This window comes from Natrix helvetica (assembly GCF_964273705.1).
Source record: "Natrix helvetica genome assembly, chromosome: Z".
NCBI lineage: Eukaryota > Metazoa > Chordata > Lepidosauria > Squamata > Natricidae > Natrix > Natrix helvetica.
The window spans coordinates 1,964,253-1,984,172 of record NC_138554.1 but is presented as its reverse complement, the minus strand read 5'-3'; the positions used below and the strand labels follow the sequence as shown (position 1 = coordinate 1,984,172).

The window sequence follows — 19,920 nt, the reverse complement described above, 5'->3', positions numbered from 1 at the left end:
GACTTACGGCCATCCGTGTAGCCGCCATTCAAAGTTACAAAAGTGACTGGGGAGACGTTCTCGTGCTTACAACCGTCGCGACGAACTCCAGGGTCCCGGGATCAAAATTCAGGGGGGAGGGGGGGAGGGTTTGGCAACCGGCATGCATTCATCATGACCATCGCAACGTCCTGCAATCCCCGTTTTGCGACCCTCCCAGGAGGCCTTTCCACAGACGAAGCGAACGCGGGGAGCTGGATTCGTTTAAGGACCGGCTGAACAAGTGCGGCCGTTCCCTTCGCCAGCGTGGCGAGGAAGCTCGTAAATCCAGGTGGGACTTTATTGAACCTCGCTTAGCGACACAAATTCCGATCCCTTTTGTGGTCATAAGTCGAGGATGGCTGTTCTCTCCACTGAGGAAGAGATTGCAAAGAAAGGTATGACTCGACTTACGACCACAATAGAGACCCAAATGTAGGTGGCTAAGTGAGACCTTTGTGAAGTGAATTTTGCTCCCCTTTTATGGCATTTCTTGCCACTGTTATTAACTGAATCACGGCAGTCCTAAGTTCCTGACTCACTAGTTTTCACCGCCGTTATAGCTTTGAATGGTCACTTAAATGAACGGTTGTAAGTGGAGGACTATCGGAATTCCTGAGTTTTTTCCCTTGTTTTTCTTAACCCCCTACGTCCAGTTCATTTAGTGACCATTTGAAGTTGTAACCGCACTGAAAAAAGTGACGTATGACCGTTTCTCACACTTACGACCGTTGCAGCATCCCCATGGCCTCATCTTCTTCCTTCCTCCCTCCCTCCGTCCTTTCTTCTCTCATACCTTCTCTTTGTTCAACCTTCCTTTTACTTCCTTTCTCCCTCCTGCCCTTCCTTCCTTCCTCCATTCTCCCCCCTCCCTCATCTTCCTCCTTCCTTCCTTCCCTCCCTCTCTTCTCCTCCCTCCCTCATCTTCCTCCTTCTTTCCTCCCTCACTCCATCCTTTCTTCTCTCATATTTTGTCTCTTTTTTCAACCTTCCTTTTACTTCCTTTCTCCCTCCCTCCTTCCATTCTTTCCTTCTTTCCTCCCTTCCCCTCCCTCTGTCTTTTCTTCTCTCATACGTCTTCTTTTTTCAACCTTCCTTTTACTTCCTTTCTCCCTCCTGCCCTTCCTTCCTTCCTCCATTCTCCTCCCTCCTCCCTTCCCCTCCTTCCCTCATCTTCCTCCTTCCTTCCTTCTTCCCTCCCTCCATCCTTTCTTCTCTCATATTTTGTCTCTTTTTTCAACCTTCCTTTTACTTCCTTTCTCCCTCCCTCCTTCCATTCTTTCCTTCCTTCCTCCCTTCCCCTCCCTCTGTCTTTTCTTCTCTCATACGTCTTCTTTTTTCAACCTTCCTTTTACTTCCTTTCTCCCTCCTGCCCTTCCTTCCTTCCTCCATTCTCCTCCCTCCTCCCTTCCCCTCCTTCCCTCATCTTCCTCCTTCCTTCCTTCTTCCCTCCCTCCATCCTTTCTTCTCTCATATTTTGTCTCTTTTTTCAATCTTCCTTTTACTTCCTTTCTCCCTCCTGCCCTTCCTTCCTTCCTCCATTCTCCTCCCTCCCTCATCTTCCTCCCTCCCTCCTTCTTCTTTCCTTCCCTCCTTCTCTTCCCCTCCCTCCCTCATCTTCTTCCTCCCTCCCTCCCTCCGTCCTTTCTTCTCTCATACTTTGTCTCTTTTTTCAACCTTCCTTTTACTCCCTAAGCGAGAGCGGCAAGAGACTCTTGCCGATCGCGCCCGACATGGTCCTCGCCAGCGGCCCCTCTCCTCCTCTCCCAATCTGGTTAGCGCCCCCCCTCCCCCGATACCCCAAGACCCATCACTCACTCTCCAGACGGTGGACCACAGCCTTGTCCTTCAGGGCCATCTCGGGGGTGATGTTGAAGGATTCGATTGGGATGTAAAGGATGGTACAACCCTTTATCTTGTAGCGGGTATCTGCGGACGGAGAGGGTCGGGGATTAGGGGTTTCGGTGGCTTTCGGAGGGAGGGGGGACATCGGGGACATCTCCTTAGGATCCCACCCACCCACCCCAATTCTCATTCCTCGGTCCTCAGTTGAGACACCTAAAATTCCAGGTAGTCCTCGACTTATGACGATTCACTTAGTGACCGTTTGAAATTACAACGGCACTGAAAAAGTGACTTCCAGACAGTGCAGGCACTCCACAAATGACAGCAGTCCCTTTAGTGACCGTTCAAAGTTGCAACGGTAGCCGAAAAAAGGGACTTACGACCGCTTCAATATCTCCATGATCATGGGATCAAAAGGTTCTTAGCAACTGACTCGTATTTATGACGGTGGCAGTGTCCTCTGGTCACCTGATCACCTTTTGTAACCTTTTGACAAGCAAAGTCAACGGGGAAGCCTTAACAATCGTGTTCCTAACTCAACAGCAGCGGTGATTTGCTTAACGACAGTGGCAAGCAAGGTCGTAAAACGGGGCAAAACTCATGCAATCTCCTTTTGCGACGAGCAATTGGGGGCGGGTTAGTGGTGTGGCGGCCTAGAGGTGGAGCTCTCGCTTCACGATCAGGAGGCTGTGAGTTTGATCCTAGGTAGAGACAGATATTTCTCTGTCTGGGCACAATGAGAACTTATCTGCTGAACTAAACTCCGCATTGGCAATGGGGAACGGCATCCGGCCAGTAAAAAACACTCTGCTACCTCCATTCACTTGCCCAGACTTCACCCCATAAGGGATTATGGGATCGTTAAAAGAAGATGATGATGATGAATGGGGGTGGGTTAGCCAGATTTGCTTAACGAGCACATGATTCGCTTAACAACTAGGGCAAGAGAAGTCGTACAATGGGGCAAGACTCACTGAACAAACAACTCACTTAGCAACAGACATTTTGGGATCAATGGTGGTCGTTAAGCCGAGGACGACCTGTACAGCACTCAAGAGACCTGGGGCAACCCCCAAAGCACCAGTCGACGGATCGGTGACCACCGGGGGATCCGACGGGAAGAACGGCAGCAAACCTACCTGTCAGGGAGGTCATGAAATGATAAATTTCAGAGAAGAATTCGTTTTTGATGCTCTCCGGCCAGGCGCCTTTGCGGAAGAGGCGGGGCAGGTAAGCAGCGTTGAGCACTCGCATCAGGGAATCGATGTAGGGTCTGCGCACCGAGCCGAACTGCACCACTTCGTGGAAGTTCTCCTCTGTAATTTCGGCGTTCTCCTGGCGGATGAAGTAGGCCAGTTGTTTTTGCTCCTGTCGGGGGGAGGGGGGGCGGGAACGGCAAAAAAATCAAGACAAGGATCAAGGGAATTGTCAAAATTGTCTGAAATGCCGTAACGTCTCTGTCTGAGCAAGGAGTTTGGACCAGACCAGTGGTCACCAACTGGTGATCCGCGAGAAAATGTTGGTGGTCCGCAGAAAAATTATTTGCATTTTTTTATATTGCACTAAATCCGGGGTCCTCAAACCTACGGCCCCTGAGACGGATATGTGCCACGGACGCTTGTGTTGCTGCAGAGTGTCTCCCCCTTCGGGGTCTTTTTGTGGGGGTCGGAGAGGGGCAGAAATCCCGACTTGGGGTCTGCTTCGGCTTCTTGGTGGGGGGCTTTGGGCGACGGCTGGAGGGAAGAGCCGGGGGGCCTCGTTCCAGTGGGACAGCATCCTGGCCTGGAACCGGCTGACCATCTCAGCCCACTGAGCCTCCAGGCGCCGGGACCTGGCCTTGCCCTCCCGCAGCTCTTCCTTCTGCTTGGAAAGCCCATGCTCCTAGTCCTCAGTGAGGTGCTTCTGCTGAGCCTCTTTCTCGGCCAGATCCAATTTGAACTGAGCTGTTTTGCCAACTCTTTCTCCTGGGGGCTGCTTAGCTCCAGCAACGGCTTCCTGTTGGGGCCCTAAGGAGCCCGGGCGGGCAGGCGAGAAGTGGCTGGGAGAGGAGGGGCGGGTAGAGGCCTGGCGAGGCGCCCCTCGGTGTAAGTGACATCGAGTTGGCCACACCCACCTAGTCCCCTAGCCATGCCCACCCAGCCGGTGAATAGGCAGATTGTATTAGTGGTCCGCGGGATTTAAAATCATGAATTTAGTGGTCCCCGAGGTCCGAGAGGTTGGGGACCCCTGGTCTAGATGACCTCCAAAGTCCCTTCAATTCAAACGATGTTCGGCTCTGTTCGTCCTTTACAGCGGCCTCCGCTTGACTCAACAGGAACTTAGATGGACCCACTGCACAGAATAAGGGAGAGACCGCAGAGGAAGGGATGACAGGAGAGTAAGCAGGCCACAAGCAGATCGAAAGGAATGCCTTCGTGTCGGGAGATTCTGGGAGCGGAAGTCCACCCAAGGTTTGACGGTGGAACTCCACTAGACCAGGGGTGTCGAACCTGCCCGCATCGTATAATAGGTTATAAAAATATACATTTTGAGTTGCTTTATTTCCCATCCGTTCCGCCTGTTGTAACACCACCTTCTTTTCCCTTTCTTTTCTCCCTCCCTCCCTTCTCTACTTCCTTCCTTCCTCCTCTCCTTCCCCTTCCTTCTTCCCTTACCTCGCCCCTACTCCTACTCTTCCCCTTCCTACCCGCTCTCCTTCTCTTTCTCTCCCTTCCACCCTCCTCTCCTTACCTCTTTCCTCTTTCCCTTCCTTTCTTTCCTCCTCTCCTCCTCTCTCCCTTTCTTTTTCTGTTGTTACAGGTGTCTCTTTCGAGTCTCCGTTTATGTTTTCTTGGGATGGTATTTCCCCAAACCCAAATATAATTTAGCATCATTTCTTATTCCCTTACCTTCGTTAATCTACCCTAACTATGTTTTCCCCCCTTCATATCTCGCTCTTGAATATATACTTGTATATTTACAAGTATATATAGAAGACAGGCTGAAGATACAGAAGGATCTTGACAAACTTGAACATTGGGCCCTATCTAATAAAATGAAATTCAATGGTGAAAAGAGTAAGGTTCTACATTTAGGCAAGAAAAATGAAATGCACAGGGACAGTATAGGTGGTACCTTGCTCAACAGTAGTAACTGTGAAAGGGATCTTGGAGTCCTAGTGGACAACCATTTAAATACGACCTACGACCAATCCGCTCACACAGGGAGGGACTCCTCCTGGTGCCGTCCGCTAGGCAATGCCAGCGGGCGACACCTAGGAGTAGGTCCTTCTCTGTGATGGGCCCAACCCTCTGGAATGACCTCCCCCCCGACATCAGAATCACCACCGACCTCCGCTCCTTCTGTCAAAAATTAAAGACTCACCTGTTTCAATCAGCTGGCCTGGCACTCTCTTAGTTTTGCCTCCCGGGGATATATTTTAATCAGGTTTGGGTATTTTAATTGGGGATGTTTTTTAGGGTTTCCATAGTATATTTATTTCTTGTACAGTCTTATCTCCTCCATCTAAATGTTTAGTATTTAATTGTTTTATATTATTGTATTTTATCTGCATTTTATCTGACTGTACACCGCCCCGAGTCCCTTTTTGGGAGAGGGGGCGGTTTAGAAATCCAAAGAAATAAATAATAATAATAATAAATAGGAGCCAGCAGTGTGCAGCAGCTGCCAAAAAAGCCAATACAGTTCTAGGCTGCATCAACAGAGGGATAGACTCAAGATCACGTGAAGGGTTAATACCACTTTATAATGCCTTGGTAAGGCCACACTTGGAATACGGCATTCAGTTCTGGTCGCCACGATGTAAAAAAGATGTGGAGACTTTGGAAAGAGTGCAGAGAAGAGCAACAAAGAGGATTAGGGGACTGGAGACTAAAACATATGAAGAACGGTTGCAGGAACTGGGTATGTCTAGCTTAAGAGAAAGAAGGACTAGGGGAGACATGATAGCATTATTCCAATATCTCAGGGGTTGCCACAAAGAAGAGGGAGTCAAACTATTCTCCAAGGCACCTGAGGGCAGGACAAGAAGCAATGGGTGGAAACTAATCAAGGAGAGAAGCAACTTGGAACTGAGGAGGAATTTCCTGACAGTGAGAACAATTAATCAGTGGAACAGCTTGCCTCCAGAAGTTGTGAATGCCCCAACACTGGAAGTCTTTAAGAAGATGTTGGATAGCCATTTGTCTGAAACGGTATAGGGTTTCCTGCCTAGGCAGGGGGTTGGACTAGAAGACCTCCAAGGTCCCTTCCAACTCTGCTATTGTATTGTATTGTATTTAATATTTACTTTTCTGTTTTCCCCTTCTTCCCCCCGTTTTCCATTTAACAGTTCATCGTCTGGGTTCTATATCTTCTCCTTACTTTCTTTTCTAGCTTTCTTTCTCTAGCCAATCATAAAACCTTCCCCATGTCTCGAAGAACTCCGATTCCTCTTTATCCTTTATTTTCATTGTCAACCTATTCATCTCTGCACAATCTAATATCTTTTTTTACTATCCCTTCATCTGTTGGTAACTTATTTCCTTTCCAATTTTGGGCAAATACAATTCTCGCTGCTGTAGTTACGTGTATAATCCAATAAGTATCCCCCTCCTTAGGTTTATCTGGGATAATACCTAGTAAGAATATCTCTGGTCTAAATTCTATCCGTCATTTCTTGTCCTCCTTCCGGTGCTTTGGAAAATACATTCATTTAGTTATTGAAATAAAATTTGTGGGTCACTGGAGGTTTTTAAGAAGGGACGAGACAGCTAATTTGTCTGAAACAGTGTAGAATCTCCTGCTTGAGCAGAGGGTTGGACTAGAAGACTTTCAAGGTCCCTTCCAGCTCTGTTCTGATTGATTGATTGATTGATTGACTGATTGATTCACCTGGTGAGGCATGACCGGTTCCACTTTCAAGCCGGCGAAATCGTCGACGTAAAATACAATCATGGTTTGGGTGACGTCCTTCAGGAACTGGTCCATGGCGGCCAGATGTTCGTCTGTCCACATCTCTTCAGTGACGTCAGACAAGGACAGTCGTTTTAGGAGGCAGGGTTTCTGCACGACAGGAGGGAGGGCGGGGGGAGGAAACAACAATTTGGGCAAAGTAACACAAGCCACAGGGTGGCTCAGGGGCTAAGACGCTGAGCTTGTTGATCAGAAAGGTCGGCCGTTCTCTATTCTATTCTATTCATTCTATATTTTATTGTTCTATTTTATCCTATCCTATCCTATCCTACCTATCCTATCCTACCTATCCCATTCTACCTATCCTATCCTATCCTATCCTATCCTATCCTATCCTATCCTATCCTATCCTATATTTTAGTCTATGGTCTATTCTATGTTCCATTCTATTCTATTCTTCATTTTATTCTCTATTCTATTCATTCTATATTTTATTGTTCTGTTCTGTTCTATTCTATTCTATTCTATACTATACTATTCTATGTTCTATCCTATGGTCTATCCTATGTTCTGTTCTGTTCTATTCTATTCTATACTATACTATACTATACTATACTATACTATACTATACTATACTATACTATATTCTATCCTATGGTCTATTCTATATTCTATTCTATTCTATTCTATTCTATTCTATACTATATTATACTATACTATACTCTATCCTATGGTCTATTCTATATTCTATTCTATTCTATTCTATTCTATTCTATTCTATTCTATTCTATTCTACTCTATTCTACTCTATTCTACACTATTCTATATTCTATCCTATGGTCTATCCTATGGTCTGTCCTATTCTATTCTATTCTATTCTATCCTATCCTATCCTATATTCTGTTTTGCACAGACATACATAATCTCCAAATTACAACCGGTTCCTAAAATGACCTTTCAAGATTCCTCCCGGGGGTGGGGTGGGGTGGGGAAATGCAGGGAGTCCTCGACTTCCAATGTTTGTTTAGTGACGGTTCAAAGTTAGAATGGTACTGGGGGGAAAAGAACTCCTGACCATATTTCACACTTACAACTTTTGAAGCATCCCCACATGTTCCAAATTCAGATACTTGGCAACTGACTCACACTTATGACGGTGGCAGTGGGAGTTCCCGTGATTCGCTCTTGTGACCTTCTGACCAGCAAAATCAATGGGGGAAGCCGCCTTAATAACCGAGTAATGGACTTATCCACTGCAGTGATTTGCTTAACGACGGTGGAAAGTAAGATCATAAAACGGGGCAGAATCCACTTAACACCCATCTCGTTTATTAGCAACCAAACTTTTGGGCTCCGTTACGGTCGTTAAGTCAAGGACTTACCTATACTTACGACCCAGATTTGAAATTCCGACAATGACCCCTCCCCCGCCATTCGTCATGTGATATTACACTTTACGACCAATTATTTTATATTTGCTGGAAACCTTCCATTTACTTTCTGGTTTCTGACCCCAAAAACCTCCAAACACGACCGTTTTGGACAATGGGTTCACTTAATGACCAGTGACCCACTTAGCGACCGTTGCAAAAAATGTGCTTGTAAAACCGGGCAATGGTCATGCGGTCAGCGAATTAACGCCCAGGCACAACTTACAAACGGTAATTCTCAGTAACAGTCGTAAGTGGAGGACGACCTGAACTTTGCTGCTTGGGGAACCCAGAGCCCCCTCCCCTTACCCTTCTTATTCCTAAGGAAATCAGGAAATCATGATCCCATTAGCACAACATCTGGCGTGGAAGCCCAGAACCAGATGTGCTGGGGTGTGTGATGCAAGGGAAGTATGCAAGAGTGCAAGCAGAAATATTTCCCTTCCCCGGGTTTTGTCTTCGGGGGTGGGGGGCAGGGGGGAGAGGGAAGGTCCATTAGACTGGCTGTGCTTAGGGAAGGGTCTCCCTCTCTCCCCTTTGCAAAATTGCCGTCTGCAGATGCAATCCCAGGGCAGGAGGGATTGACAGGGTCCCAATCCATCAAAATAGAGCTTTCTTAATAGATGGTGGGTACGCAGGAAGCGTTACATATCTTGACTTCAGCAAAGTGGGGGGGACGGGGGGGAAGAGCTGGCTGGGGGAATTCTGGAAGTCTGCAAGTCTTAATTGTGGGGTCTCCAACCTTGGGCGCTTTAAGACTGGTGGACTTCAACTCCCAGAATTCCCCAACCAGCTGCGTAGAGTAACTTTCTTAATAGACGGTGGGTATGCAGGAAGCGTAATATATCTTGATTTCAACTAAGTGAAGAAAAAAAAGAGCTGGCTGGGGGAATTCTGGGAGTTGAAGTCCATAAATCTTAAAACAGGGGTCTCCAACCTTGGCAACTTTAAAGACTTGTGGACTTCAACTCCCAGAATTCCCCAGCCAGCCACGTAGGGTAACTTTCTTCATAGACGGTGGGTATGCAGGAAGCGTAATATATCTTGACTTCAGCTCTCCTGTTCTTCTTTCCCATTGCTTCCCCCTCGACTTTGCTTATCAGAAGTCTGCAAAAGTGGATCGCATGACCCCAGGACACAGCGACCGTCGTAAAAGTGAGTCAGCTTGTGGCATCTGAATTTTGATCAGGTGATTGTGGGGATGCTGCCACGGTCGTACGTTTGAGCAGTGGTCCCGAGCCCCCTTTTTTTCAGTACACGCCCCCCTTTGACTTACAGCGATTCATTCAGTGACCGTTCAAAGATACGATGGCGGAGGGAAAGTGACTTACGCCCTCCCTGTGGTCGCGTGATCGATGTTCAGCCGCTTGGCAATGGATTCGTATTTATGACGGCCTTTGGCGGCCTTCTGGCACGGGAAGCCAACGATTCACTTAAGAAACGCGTGGCTTGGTTTAACCACGGCGGGGATTCACTTAACAAATGTGGCGGAGAAAAGTCGCAAAGCGGGGCAGAACTCACCTCACGAACGCCTCGCAAACGTGGGGCTCAACTGCGGTCGTAAAGTCGAGGACTGCTGGTCTATTCCCAGAGTTTCGATGGGATCCAGCTGGCACCCCCCCCAAGGGCGAGAGCCGTCCCCCCCTTACCAAATCCGCCTCTCCCTCCATCTGGATGGAAGGAACGGTCACCAGCTCCACTTCTTCGTCTGGCTCTTCGGGGACCGGAGGCTGGACAACATCTGGGGGAGGGCGAGAAGACAAGGGGAGGGGCGTGAGGGGGGGGCGTAGAGACCCCAGGACTAAGAATGGGGAGAGCTGAGCTTCAACCACGCATGCGGAGGGAACGTGGGCCGTTTCATTCCTCTCCGGCCGGCCTACCTCGCAGGGGTGTTGTTAGGGGAAGAGGCGGGGAGAACAGGAAAGGCCCAAAAAGGAACGGAGGACTAAATGGGGCTGCCCCAAGGATCTCACTTCAGAGCCCAGACCTTCTTGGAGGCAGGGAGTGGGGTGGTTTGGTCTAGTGGGAGACTGGGAGTTCTAGTTCGGCCTTAGGCATGACACTGGGTGGCTGACTTTGGCCCAATCCCCAGGAGAGGGTGAGTTCTAGTCCTGCCTTAGGTAGGAAAGCCCGCTGCGTGACTTTGAACAAACAGATAGAATGAACAAATAAAAAGGGATTTGCAAAATTCTTTTAGGGTGTTTTTCATCAAGGTGTCAAGAACCAGGGCGAGGAGGGGCCAGAGAGAGAGAGAGAGAGAGAGACAGACAGACAGACAGACAGACAGAGAAAGAGAGAGAGACACAGAGAGGGAGAGAGACAGAGAAAGAGAGGGAGAAAGAGAGACGGAGAAAGAGAGAGAGAGAGAAAGGGAGAGAGAGAGAAAAAAAGTGATAGACACACACACACAGAGAGAGACACAGACAGAGAAAGAGATAAAGAGAAAGAGAGACAGAGAAAGAGAGAGAGACAGAGAGAGAGAAAGAGAATGAGACACAGAGAAAGAAAGAGAAAGAGAGAGAGAAAGAGAGAGAAACAGAGAAAGAGACAGAAAGAGAGAAACAGAGAGAAAGAGAGAGAACGAGACAGAAAGAAAGAAAAAGAGAGAGAGAGAGAGAAAGAAAGACAGAGAAACAGAGAGATAGGGAGAGAAAGAGACAGAGAAAGATAGAGAGAGAAAGAGACAGAGAACAAGAAAGAGAGAGAGAAAGAGAACGAGACGGAGAAAGAGAGAGAGAGAAAGGGAGAGAGATAGAGAGAGAAAGAGTGATAGACACACACAGAGAGAGAGAGAGAGAGAGAGAGACAGACAGAGAAAGAGATAAAGAGAAAGAGAGACAGAGAAAGAAAGAGAGACAGAGAGAAAGAGAATGAGACACAGAGAGAGAGAGAAAGAGAAAGAGAGAAAGAGAGAAAGAGAGAAAGAGACAGAAAGAGAGAAACAGAGAGAAAGAGAGAACAAGACAGAAAGAAAGAAAAAGAGAGAGAGAGAGAGAAAGAAAGACAGAGAAACAGAGAGATAGGGAGAGAAAGAGACAGAGAGAGATAGAGAGAGAAAGACACAGAGAACAAGAAAGAGAAAGAGAGAGAGACGGAGAAAGAGAGAGAGAAAGGGAGAGACAGAGAGAGAAAGAAAGAGTGTGTGAGAGAGAGACAGAGACAGAGAACGAGAGAGAGAACGAAAGAGAGAAAGAGGCAGAGAGACAGAGAGAAAGAGAGGGAGAAAGAGAGAACGAGACAGAGAGAAAGAAAGAGAGAGAGAGAAAGAGAGAGAGAGGCAGAGAGAGAGAGGCAGAGAGAGAGAGAGAAAGAGAAAGAGAGCGCACAACTCTTCCCCAGGAACATTTGCCGTTGTCAAACTAAATTACAATTCATTTCCCCATAAACCTCTTTTTGTGTCAGGGGTTGTCAGGAGCTACGAAGGCTTTACGCTGATTGAAAATGGCACTTTTCGGAGGAGCTGATGCCTTCCCCCCCAAAATGACCCCCTATAGATTCTGCCACCGGAGCAGAGAAGGGTCTGCAGGAGTGAAAATTGAGGAGGTGGGAGGGGGAGACCGAGGCCACCAAAATATTTTTACACTGCAGGCAGGACAAAAAAATGAATCCATCTTACGGACCCTCGCACAACAGGGCAGAAACCCAGTCTGGAAAGGAGGTTGGCAGGGTAGCCCACTCCCCCCCCCCATGCCCCCGAGGACCCCCTCCGACTCTCCCATCGCAACGGCATCACCAAGTCTTCTGCCAAAGCTGGGGCATTAGAGAGGGAGCCCACCGTGGGGAGGCTTGGCACCCTGCCAGTACGACGGGAAAAATTCCGCTGGGATTATGGCATCAGATGATGGGACAAGGGGAGGGGGGTGGAACAGACAAGGGAAGATGGGGGGGGGGTCCTTGTACGACTGGCACGATGGCTTGGAAGTTTGGGGGTGACCAGGGGATAGCAGAAGCGGTGGGGTATAATTAGGATAGGATGGAATAGGATAGAATGGAGTGAAGAATAAAATAGAGAATAGAATATGAATGGGATTCAGTATGAATAGAATAGAATGGGATAGAATAGAATATGAATAGAACAGAATAAAATAAAATAAAGAATATGAATAGAATAGAATTCAGAATGAATAGAATAGAGATTAGAATATGAATAGAATAGAATAGAGAATGGAATAGAATAGAATAGAGAATAGAATATGAATAGAATAAGAATATGAATATGAATAGAATTCAGAATGAATAGAATAGGGAATAGAATAGAATTCAAAATGAATGGAATAGCAGAGATTAGAATATGAATAGAATAGAATAGAATAGAGAATGGAATAGAATAGAGAATAGAATATGAATAGAATATAATAAGAATATGAATATGAATAGAATTCAAAATGAATAGAATAGGGAATAGAATAGAATATGAATAGAATAGAATTCAGAATGAATAGAAGGGAATAGAGAATAGAATATGAATATGAATAGAATATGAATGGACTGGAATGGAACAGAATAGAATAGAACAGAATAGAATAGAATAAAGAATAGAATAGAATAGAATAGAATAGAATAGAATTCAGAATGAATAGAATAGAATAGATAAAGAATATGAATAGAATAGAATTCAGAATAGAGTAGAATAGAGAATGGAATGGAATAGAATAGAATAAAGAATATGAATAGAATTTAAAATGAATAGAATAGAACAGAGAATAGAATAGAATATGAATAGAATAGAATAGAATTCAGAATGAATAGAATATGAATAGAATATGAATGGAATGGAATGGAACAGAATAGAGAATACAATATGAATAGAAAAGAATTCAGAATGAATTCTCTCTCTCTTTGTCTGTCTCTATGTCTGTCTCTCTCTTTCTGTAGCTCTCTGTCTCTTTGTCTCTCTCTCTCTCTCTCTCTTCACCTCGCTCAGCTCTTTCATCCGCGCATCCCACTCTTCCACAATCAACACCCTGGCACCTGTGGCATGATGCAACACACACACACACACACACACACACACACAAAACACACATGGCTTCAGCTCCCCAGGGCGCACCAGGGACTCCGTTTCCCCACCCCCCTTCCCGATTGAGGGGTCGACGTGGGTTCCCCCACCTGTTGCAAAGACAGATGGCAACAGGGTAGGGGATTCGGCGATGCCAGGATTCAGAGCTGGCACCGCTTCCTGCAGGGGCACGGTTGCACATCCTGGCCAGTTACTGTGGAAACGCGCAGGTAAGGCAAAATGCGACACACACGTGCCTCCTCTCCCTCCCCCCCTGCGTATAAAAAGGAGGGGGGCTCTCTAAGGAAAACACCCCCTCCCCAAGGGCTGATTTTAGTCCTGCAAGAGGGGATGAGCAGAGGGGGGGGAGGAAACACGTCTTTGGAAGCTGACCTGCGTCACCCCCTTAATTTCCAACAGATGCCGTCTCTTTTTTCTTAATTTTGATTCCCCCCCCCCGCCCCACGCAGTGGCGGCCATCAAAACGATGCGGCTAATTAAACAGGGAGCTGCATCAGTCGCCCCCCCCCCCCCGATCCACGCAAGGGAGGGGGGGCTGCTGCCCGAACATCAGGGCGTCCACACGGAGCTAAAGGCGCACACCTGCGTCGTGTTACTACAGCTAGGTCCTGGAGTTAACAACCTTTCTTTCCTGACTGTTAAGGGCGAGAACCGGTTGCAAGTCACGTGTTCAGCACCGTCGTAACTTCAGGGAACGGTCTGTGAAGGAACGGTTCATCAGATTGCGGGTCGGGGACTAGGAATTTTCAGCGGCGGGAAAAAGGAAGGTTCTACATTTAGGCAAGAAAAACCAAATGCCCAGGTACACAATAGGCAACACCTGACTCAATAGTAGTCAGTGCGAGAGGGATCTTGGGAGTCCTAGTAGACAACCACTTAAGTGTGAGTCAGGAGTGGCAGCCAAAAAAGCCAACCCAATCCTAGGCTGCACTAACAGGAGGGATAGAATCAAGATCACGCGAAGTGTTAGTAACACTTTACAAGGCCTTAGTAAGACCCCAGAATTCTCCAGTCAACTCTGCATGGTGTTTTTTTTTCCATTGTAGAGAGATGGCAGAGGGAGGGATTAGAAGAGAGCAAGCAAGAGATTCACAATGGGGATAGATATCATGTGAAGTGTTAATACCACTTTATAAAGCCTTGGTAAGGCCCTAGAATTCCCCAGGCCTGTTGTTTCCTATCTCCTAGAATGGAGAGATTGCAGAGGGAGGGATGAGAAGAGAGTAAGCGAACCACAACGGGGATACATATCATGTAAAGTGTGAATAGCTTGGGAGGACCACACCAGATTTTATTTTCCTGGGCTCCAAGATCACCGCAGATGGGGACGGCAGCCAAGAAATTAAAAGGCGCTTGTTCCTGGGGAGGAAAGCTATGGAAAATCAAGACAGCAGACTAAAAAGCAGAGACATCACCCTGCCAACACAAGTGTGTATAGTCAAGGCTCTGGTTTTCCCAGTTGCAATGGATGGCTGTGAAGGTTGGACCATAAGGAAGGCTGAGCGCCAAAGAATGGAGGCCTTTGGTGCTGGAGAAGACTCCTGCGAGTCCCTTGGACTGCAAGGCCATCCAACCGGTCAGTCCCAGAGGAGATCAACCCTGACTGCTCTTTAGGCGGCCAGATCCTGAAGAGGAAATTCAAAAGACTTTGGCCACCTAATGAGAAGGAAGGACTCCCTGGAGAAGAGCCTCATGCTGGGAAAGATGGAGGGCAAAAGAAGAAGAAGGGGACGGCAGAGAAAGAGGTGGCTGGATGGAGTCACCGAAGCAGTCGGCCTGAGCTTCAATGGACTCCAGAGGATGGGAGAGGACAGGAAGGCCTGGAGGAACGTTGTCCATGGGGTTACGATGGGTTGGACATGACTTCGCAACTAACAACAGGAAGACCACACTTGGAATACTGCGTCCAGTTTTAGTCACCTGGACACGGAAAAGATGCGGAGACTCTAGAAAAGAGTGCAGAGAAGAGCAACCAAGACGATTAGGGGGCTGGAGGCTAAAACATACGAAGAACGGTTGCAGGAACTGGGTACGTCTAGTCTACTGAGAAGAAGGACTATGCAGCAATATAATTTTGTGGAACAGAAGAGCCCAAAATGCACACAGCCCTAAACTCAAACCATCCTGAAGGCACAAAAGGGGATTTGGGTCTAACTCAGCCACCCCACATTTAGGATCTCTAAAACCGAGACCGTATAAGCAGAGGCATCGAATCAAAATCACGGGAAGGATGAGCACCGCTTTGTAAAACCTTAGTAAAGCCACACCTGGAATCCTGCCTCCCGTTTTGGTCCTCCCCGTTACAAAAAAGATGTGGAGACTTTAGGAAAAAGGGCAGAGAAGAGCGACTAAGAGGATTTAAAAAGGCCTGGAGATTAAAACAGATGAAGAACGGTTGCAGGATTTGGGTTAGGCCAGTCGAGAGAAAAGAAGGACTAAGGGGGACATGATAGTAATCTTCCAGTATTTAAGGGGCTGCCATAAAAAAGAGGGGGTCCACCTATTTAGCAAAGCACCTTGCAGGCAGGACAAGAAACAAGGGATGGAAACTAATCAAGGAGAGAAGCAACCTGGAACTAAGGAGAAACTTCCTGACAGGGAGGACAATTAACCAGTGGAACAACTTGCCACCAGAATAATTTAATAATAATTTATTAAATTTCTAGACCGCCCCCTCTCCCCGGAGGGACTTGGGGCGGAGGGGCAGTCGAGAAATTTAATAAATTATTATTAAATTATTAAATTATTCTGGTGGCAAGTTGTTCCACTGGTTAATTGTCCTCCCTGTCAGAAGTTGTGGGTGTCCCATCATGGAGGCTTTTAAAAAGTGATTGGACAGCCATTTGCCCGGAATGGTATATATAGGGTCTCCTGCTTAATAATAATAATAATAATAAGTTTGAATTTATTAGCCGCTCCCTTTCCAAGTAGGACTCGGGGCGGCGTACAATGGGGCATATAAAACACAGAAAATATATAAAACAAATAGGCGTACATACAGAACATACATACAGATACACAAACACGGACTCGGAGGAGGTAAACAATTTACATCATATAGACAGTTAAAAGACCCGCATTAAAATACCCCAGTTGTAAAAACCCGATATAAAAATAAGATTTAACGTTTAAAATACAATTTAAAACAGTTAGGAGGAATAAGAATAATTACGATTGAGCCAGGCCAGATAATTGAAAGAGGTGGGTCTTCAGCTGTACACGGAAGGAGCGGAGATCGGAAGTAATCCTGATGTCACGGGGGAGGTCATTCCACAGGGCTGGGCCCACCACAGAGAAGGCTCTGCTCCTGGGTGTCGCCCCCCGGCACTGTTTGGCGGACGGCACCCGGAGAAGTCCCTCTCTGTGTGAGCGAATTGGTCGTAGGGATGTGTGGGGCAGGATGCGATCCTGCATGTAACTAGGCCCTATGCCATGAAGCGCTTTAAAGATCATAATCAAAACCTTGAAACGCACTCGGTAGACCACAGGAAGCCAGTGCAGCTCGCGCAGGAGAGGTGTTACAGGGGAGTACCTAGTCCTCCCCATAATCACCCGCGCGGCCGCGTTCTGGACCAACTGTAGTCTCCGAGTGCATCTCAAGGGAAGCCCCATGTAGAGAGCATTGCAGTAATCCAGGCGAGACGTCACTAGCGCATGGGTGACTGTGCGTAGGGCATCCCGGTCCAATAAGGGGCGCAATTGGCGCATCAGGCGAACCTGATGGAACGCCCCCCTTGCCACGGCTGTTACATGGTTATCCATGGACAGCCGGGCATCCAGGAGGACGCCCAAATTGCGCACCTGTTCCATGGGGGCTAGTTGGACGCCCCCGATGGCCAGAGATGGAAACACCTGGTTGAACCGGGAGGCCGGAAGCCACAGCCACTCCGTCTTGGAAGGGTTGAGTTTTAGTCGGTTGCCATCCATCCAGACCCGTACGGCCTCCAGACACCGGGACATCATTGCTTGAGCAAGGGGTTGGGCTAGAAGACCTCCAAGGCCCCTTCCCAGCTCTATTCCGATTGAGATTTCCCCCAGATTATGCAAGTACCGAGTTCATCAACAATGAGCGGAGGAACGGGCAGTTCACTCTTCTGTCCAGACACCGACGTTGCCCTCCCGGCGTTGCGTTTCCCTTTCTTGTCGCCAATCGTACCACGTCTCCGGGTAGACATCTTTTAGCGCGGGAATCTGCAAGACATCGTAGGTAAGGAATGAGAGAAAACCCATAAGAGTAGCAGAAATACAACAGCAGCCCCCCCCCCCCTCTCTGCTCTTCGGGCTCCCTAAAACGATAAACATTTATTTATCCTTTGCGCAAAACGTATTTTACGCGCTACAAGTTCGACGGCAAAGGTAACATTGGTTGATCCCTCGTGCTGTTGTAAACTTGGTTTGTCAGATGAGTTGCATTTAAACTGAAATAAACAATAAATCAACATTTCCCCTTTCTTTTGAACAGCATCGGCTGGGCCCTGAGTGTGACCTGGCGTCCAGCAGGAGCTGGATTCGAATCACCCCAAATCTGTGCCCGGCAGTGCTTCCCCTTTAGAGTAAGCTATCACTCCTACAATCATGGTTGATTCCTTTATCTAAGTTCATATCGATGGTTGGCATATCCTAATGCAGTGTTTTTCAACCTTGGGTCCTTTAAGACTTGTGGACTTCAATTCCCAGAATTCCCCAGCCAGATTTGCTGGCTAGGGAATTCTGGGAGTTGAAGTCCACCGGCTAGGGAATTCTGGGAGTTGAAGTCCACACGTCTTAAAGGAGCCAAGGTTGAAAAACACTGTCCTTAATGGGCCGTCACAGCCAAGATGAAGCAAATGTTGACGTAGTTAGTGTGCAAAGGCACACACACCTACACACACCTGTGGCATTCACAACTAATTATGGGGAAGGGGCAGAGAAGGGAGGGAGTCCAACCTCCTCCATTAGCTGCCATGGTTCCCCCACCAATGACCCCCCCCACCGGTCCCTCTTCCCATCATCCCCAGCCCGGAGACCCTCAGCCCCATCTCTTCCGTGACCCACACAGCATGCAAGGAAACTGGTGAGGCAGCAGACTACATTTCCCAGCAACCCCAGCACCAGTGAAGGTTGCAGAGAATTCTGGGAGCTGAAGTCCCAGCATCTCTGGTGGGCACCAGGTTGGAGAAAGTGGCTCTCACCACTACTCTAGCTGTCCTTTGGGTTTCCCGGCAGTCTCTGCTCCCACCCTTCCGCCCCTCCCTGCTTGAGCCCCCTCCCCACCTCCTCTTGCCCCCCCCTTTTTTTTCCAAATGCGCACCCCCCCTTCTCCTTCTCCACGTCCCAACTTCGCACCTGTCCCCCCTTCCAAAGCAGCTTGGTCTCTTCCAGGGCTCCGTCCCCTCATCCATGTTTCCAAGGCAACGCATCAACGGTACAGGCTTCGGGGGGGCGGAGCTCCGCGTGGCAACCGTTGCTGCGGGGAGGGGCGGAGCTTCAGCTGCTTCAAGTCACGGCGGTGCTGCTGCTGGCGGTGGGCGGGCATTATTTCTCATGAGTGACAGGCAAAGGAGGCTGGGAGAAGCGGTTGCGGGCGTGACAGGGGGGAACAATAATTCGCGCGCAAATCCCGAAGGGTGGGAGAAAAACAACGTGCGGCGGTTGGTGGGGAAGAGGCGGGGATATTACGTCATCTGTCAATCATTATACAATACAAACCCGAGGCGGTAGAGAGAGGAGGGGGTCGAGAGGAGGCGGGAGCCAGCCTGTCAATCACATCCTGTGGTTCATCTAATTGGATAATATGAATCGAGGGGAAAAGAAAAACGAGGCCTACCATAGTTAGAGGGCAACAAGATGGTGGCCTCCCCTTGCTGCCCCCTAGTGGCCAACTGGAGAGTTGCAATACAGAGTTCATTAACCCCCACCAAACTAATATAACACCTCAAGATTATTATTTTTAACGGTAAATTTTTTAAAAATCAAATTTGGTGTCTGTGTGGGGGAAGAAATACTAATTGGGAATATGCCAACATCTCTATTTATCGTGGAGTCATGAGAAGAAATATTAATTTTAACAAATTCTTAATTTTTTAAATAAATGCTAATAATTGGACGACATGTGAATTTTCAAAAGGTTTTATGTTTTAATGCATTTTCATTTTAAATAACACATTTTTATAAAATCTAAAAAGGAGAATTCAGAGTTTCATCCCCAAATTTTGTTCCGGTGGTCCAATATATGTTTGAGGAAACTGCACCCCTCCTCCCTAAAATGCCATTAATTTAATAATAATAATAATAATAATAATAATAATAATAATAATAATAATAATAATAATAATAATAATAATAACAACAACAACAACAACAACAACAACAACAACCAGTCAATGGTATTTGTGATGTGTTTTTGAATGTTCAGTTGACTGTTTCATGTTTAATGAATAAAATAATAATAATAATAATAATAATGTATGTTGACCACATACTCAGCTGCTGTAAAAAAATCGCACAGACTGACTATAAAATGCGGCACAATTCAGTGGCACAAATGATCCACTGGAATTTGTGCAAAAATTATAATATTAAAATAGCAACAAACTGGTGGGAACATAAGCCTGAAAAAGTCACCGAGGGTCAGATGGTTAAGATCCTGTGGGATTTCCGTATACAAATGGATAAAATACTGGCGCATAACACACCAGACATCACACTGGTTTAGAAAAATAAGGTTACAATCAT

At 47.2% G+C, this 19,920-nt stretch overlaps 1 protein-coding gene across 1 annotated transcript in view; it reads right to left on the bottom strand.

The window, feature by feature from the left end:
- LOC309402033 (dynein axonemal heavy chain 2-like) overlaps positions 1 to 17,381 on the bottom strand; it is a gene marked incomplete at both ends in the record, with an annotated part of 46,044 nt that extends 28,663 nt beyond the window's left edge. The window contains 5 exons of the mRNA XM_081971519.1: positions 1,837 to 1,947; positions 3,003 to 3,231; positions 6,736 to 6,906; positions 9,836 to 9,927; positions 17,258 to 17,381. Coding sequence (XP_081827645.1) covers positions 1,837 to 1,947; positions 3,003 to 3,231; positions 6,736 to 6,906; positions 9,836 to 9,927; positions 17,258 to 17,381 — 727 coding nt within the window. The remainder of the gene's footprint in view (positions 1 to 1,836; positions 1,948 to 3,002; positions 3,232 to 6,735; positions 6,907 to 9,835; positions 9,928 to 17,257) is intronic.
- Positions 17,382 to 19,920: the final 2,539 nt, after the last annotated feature.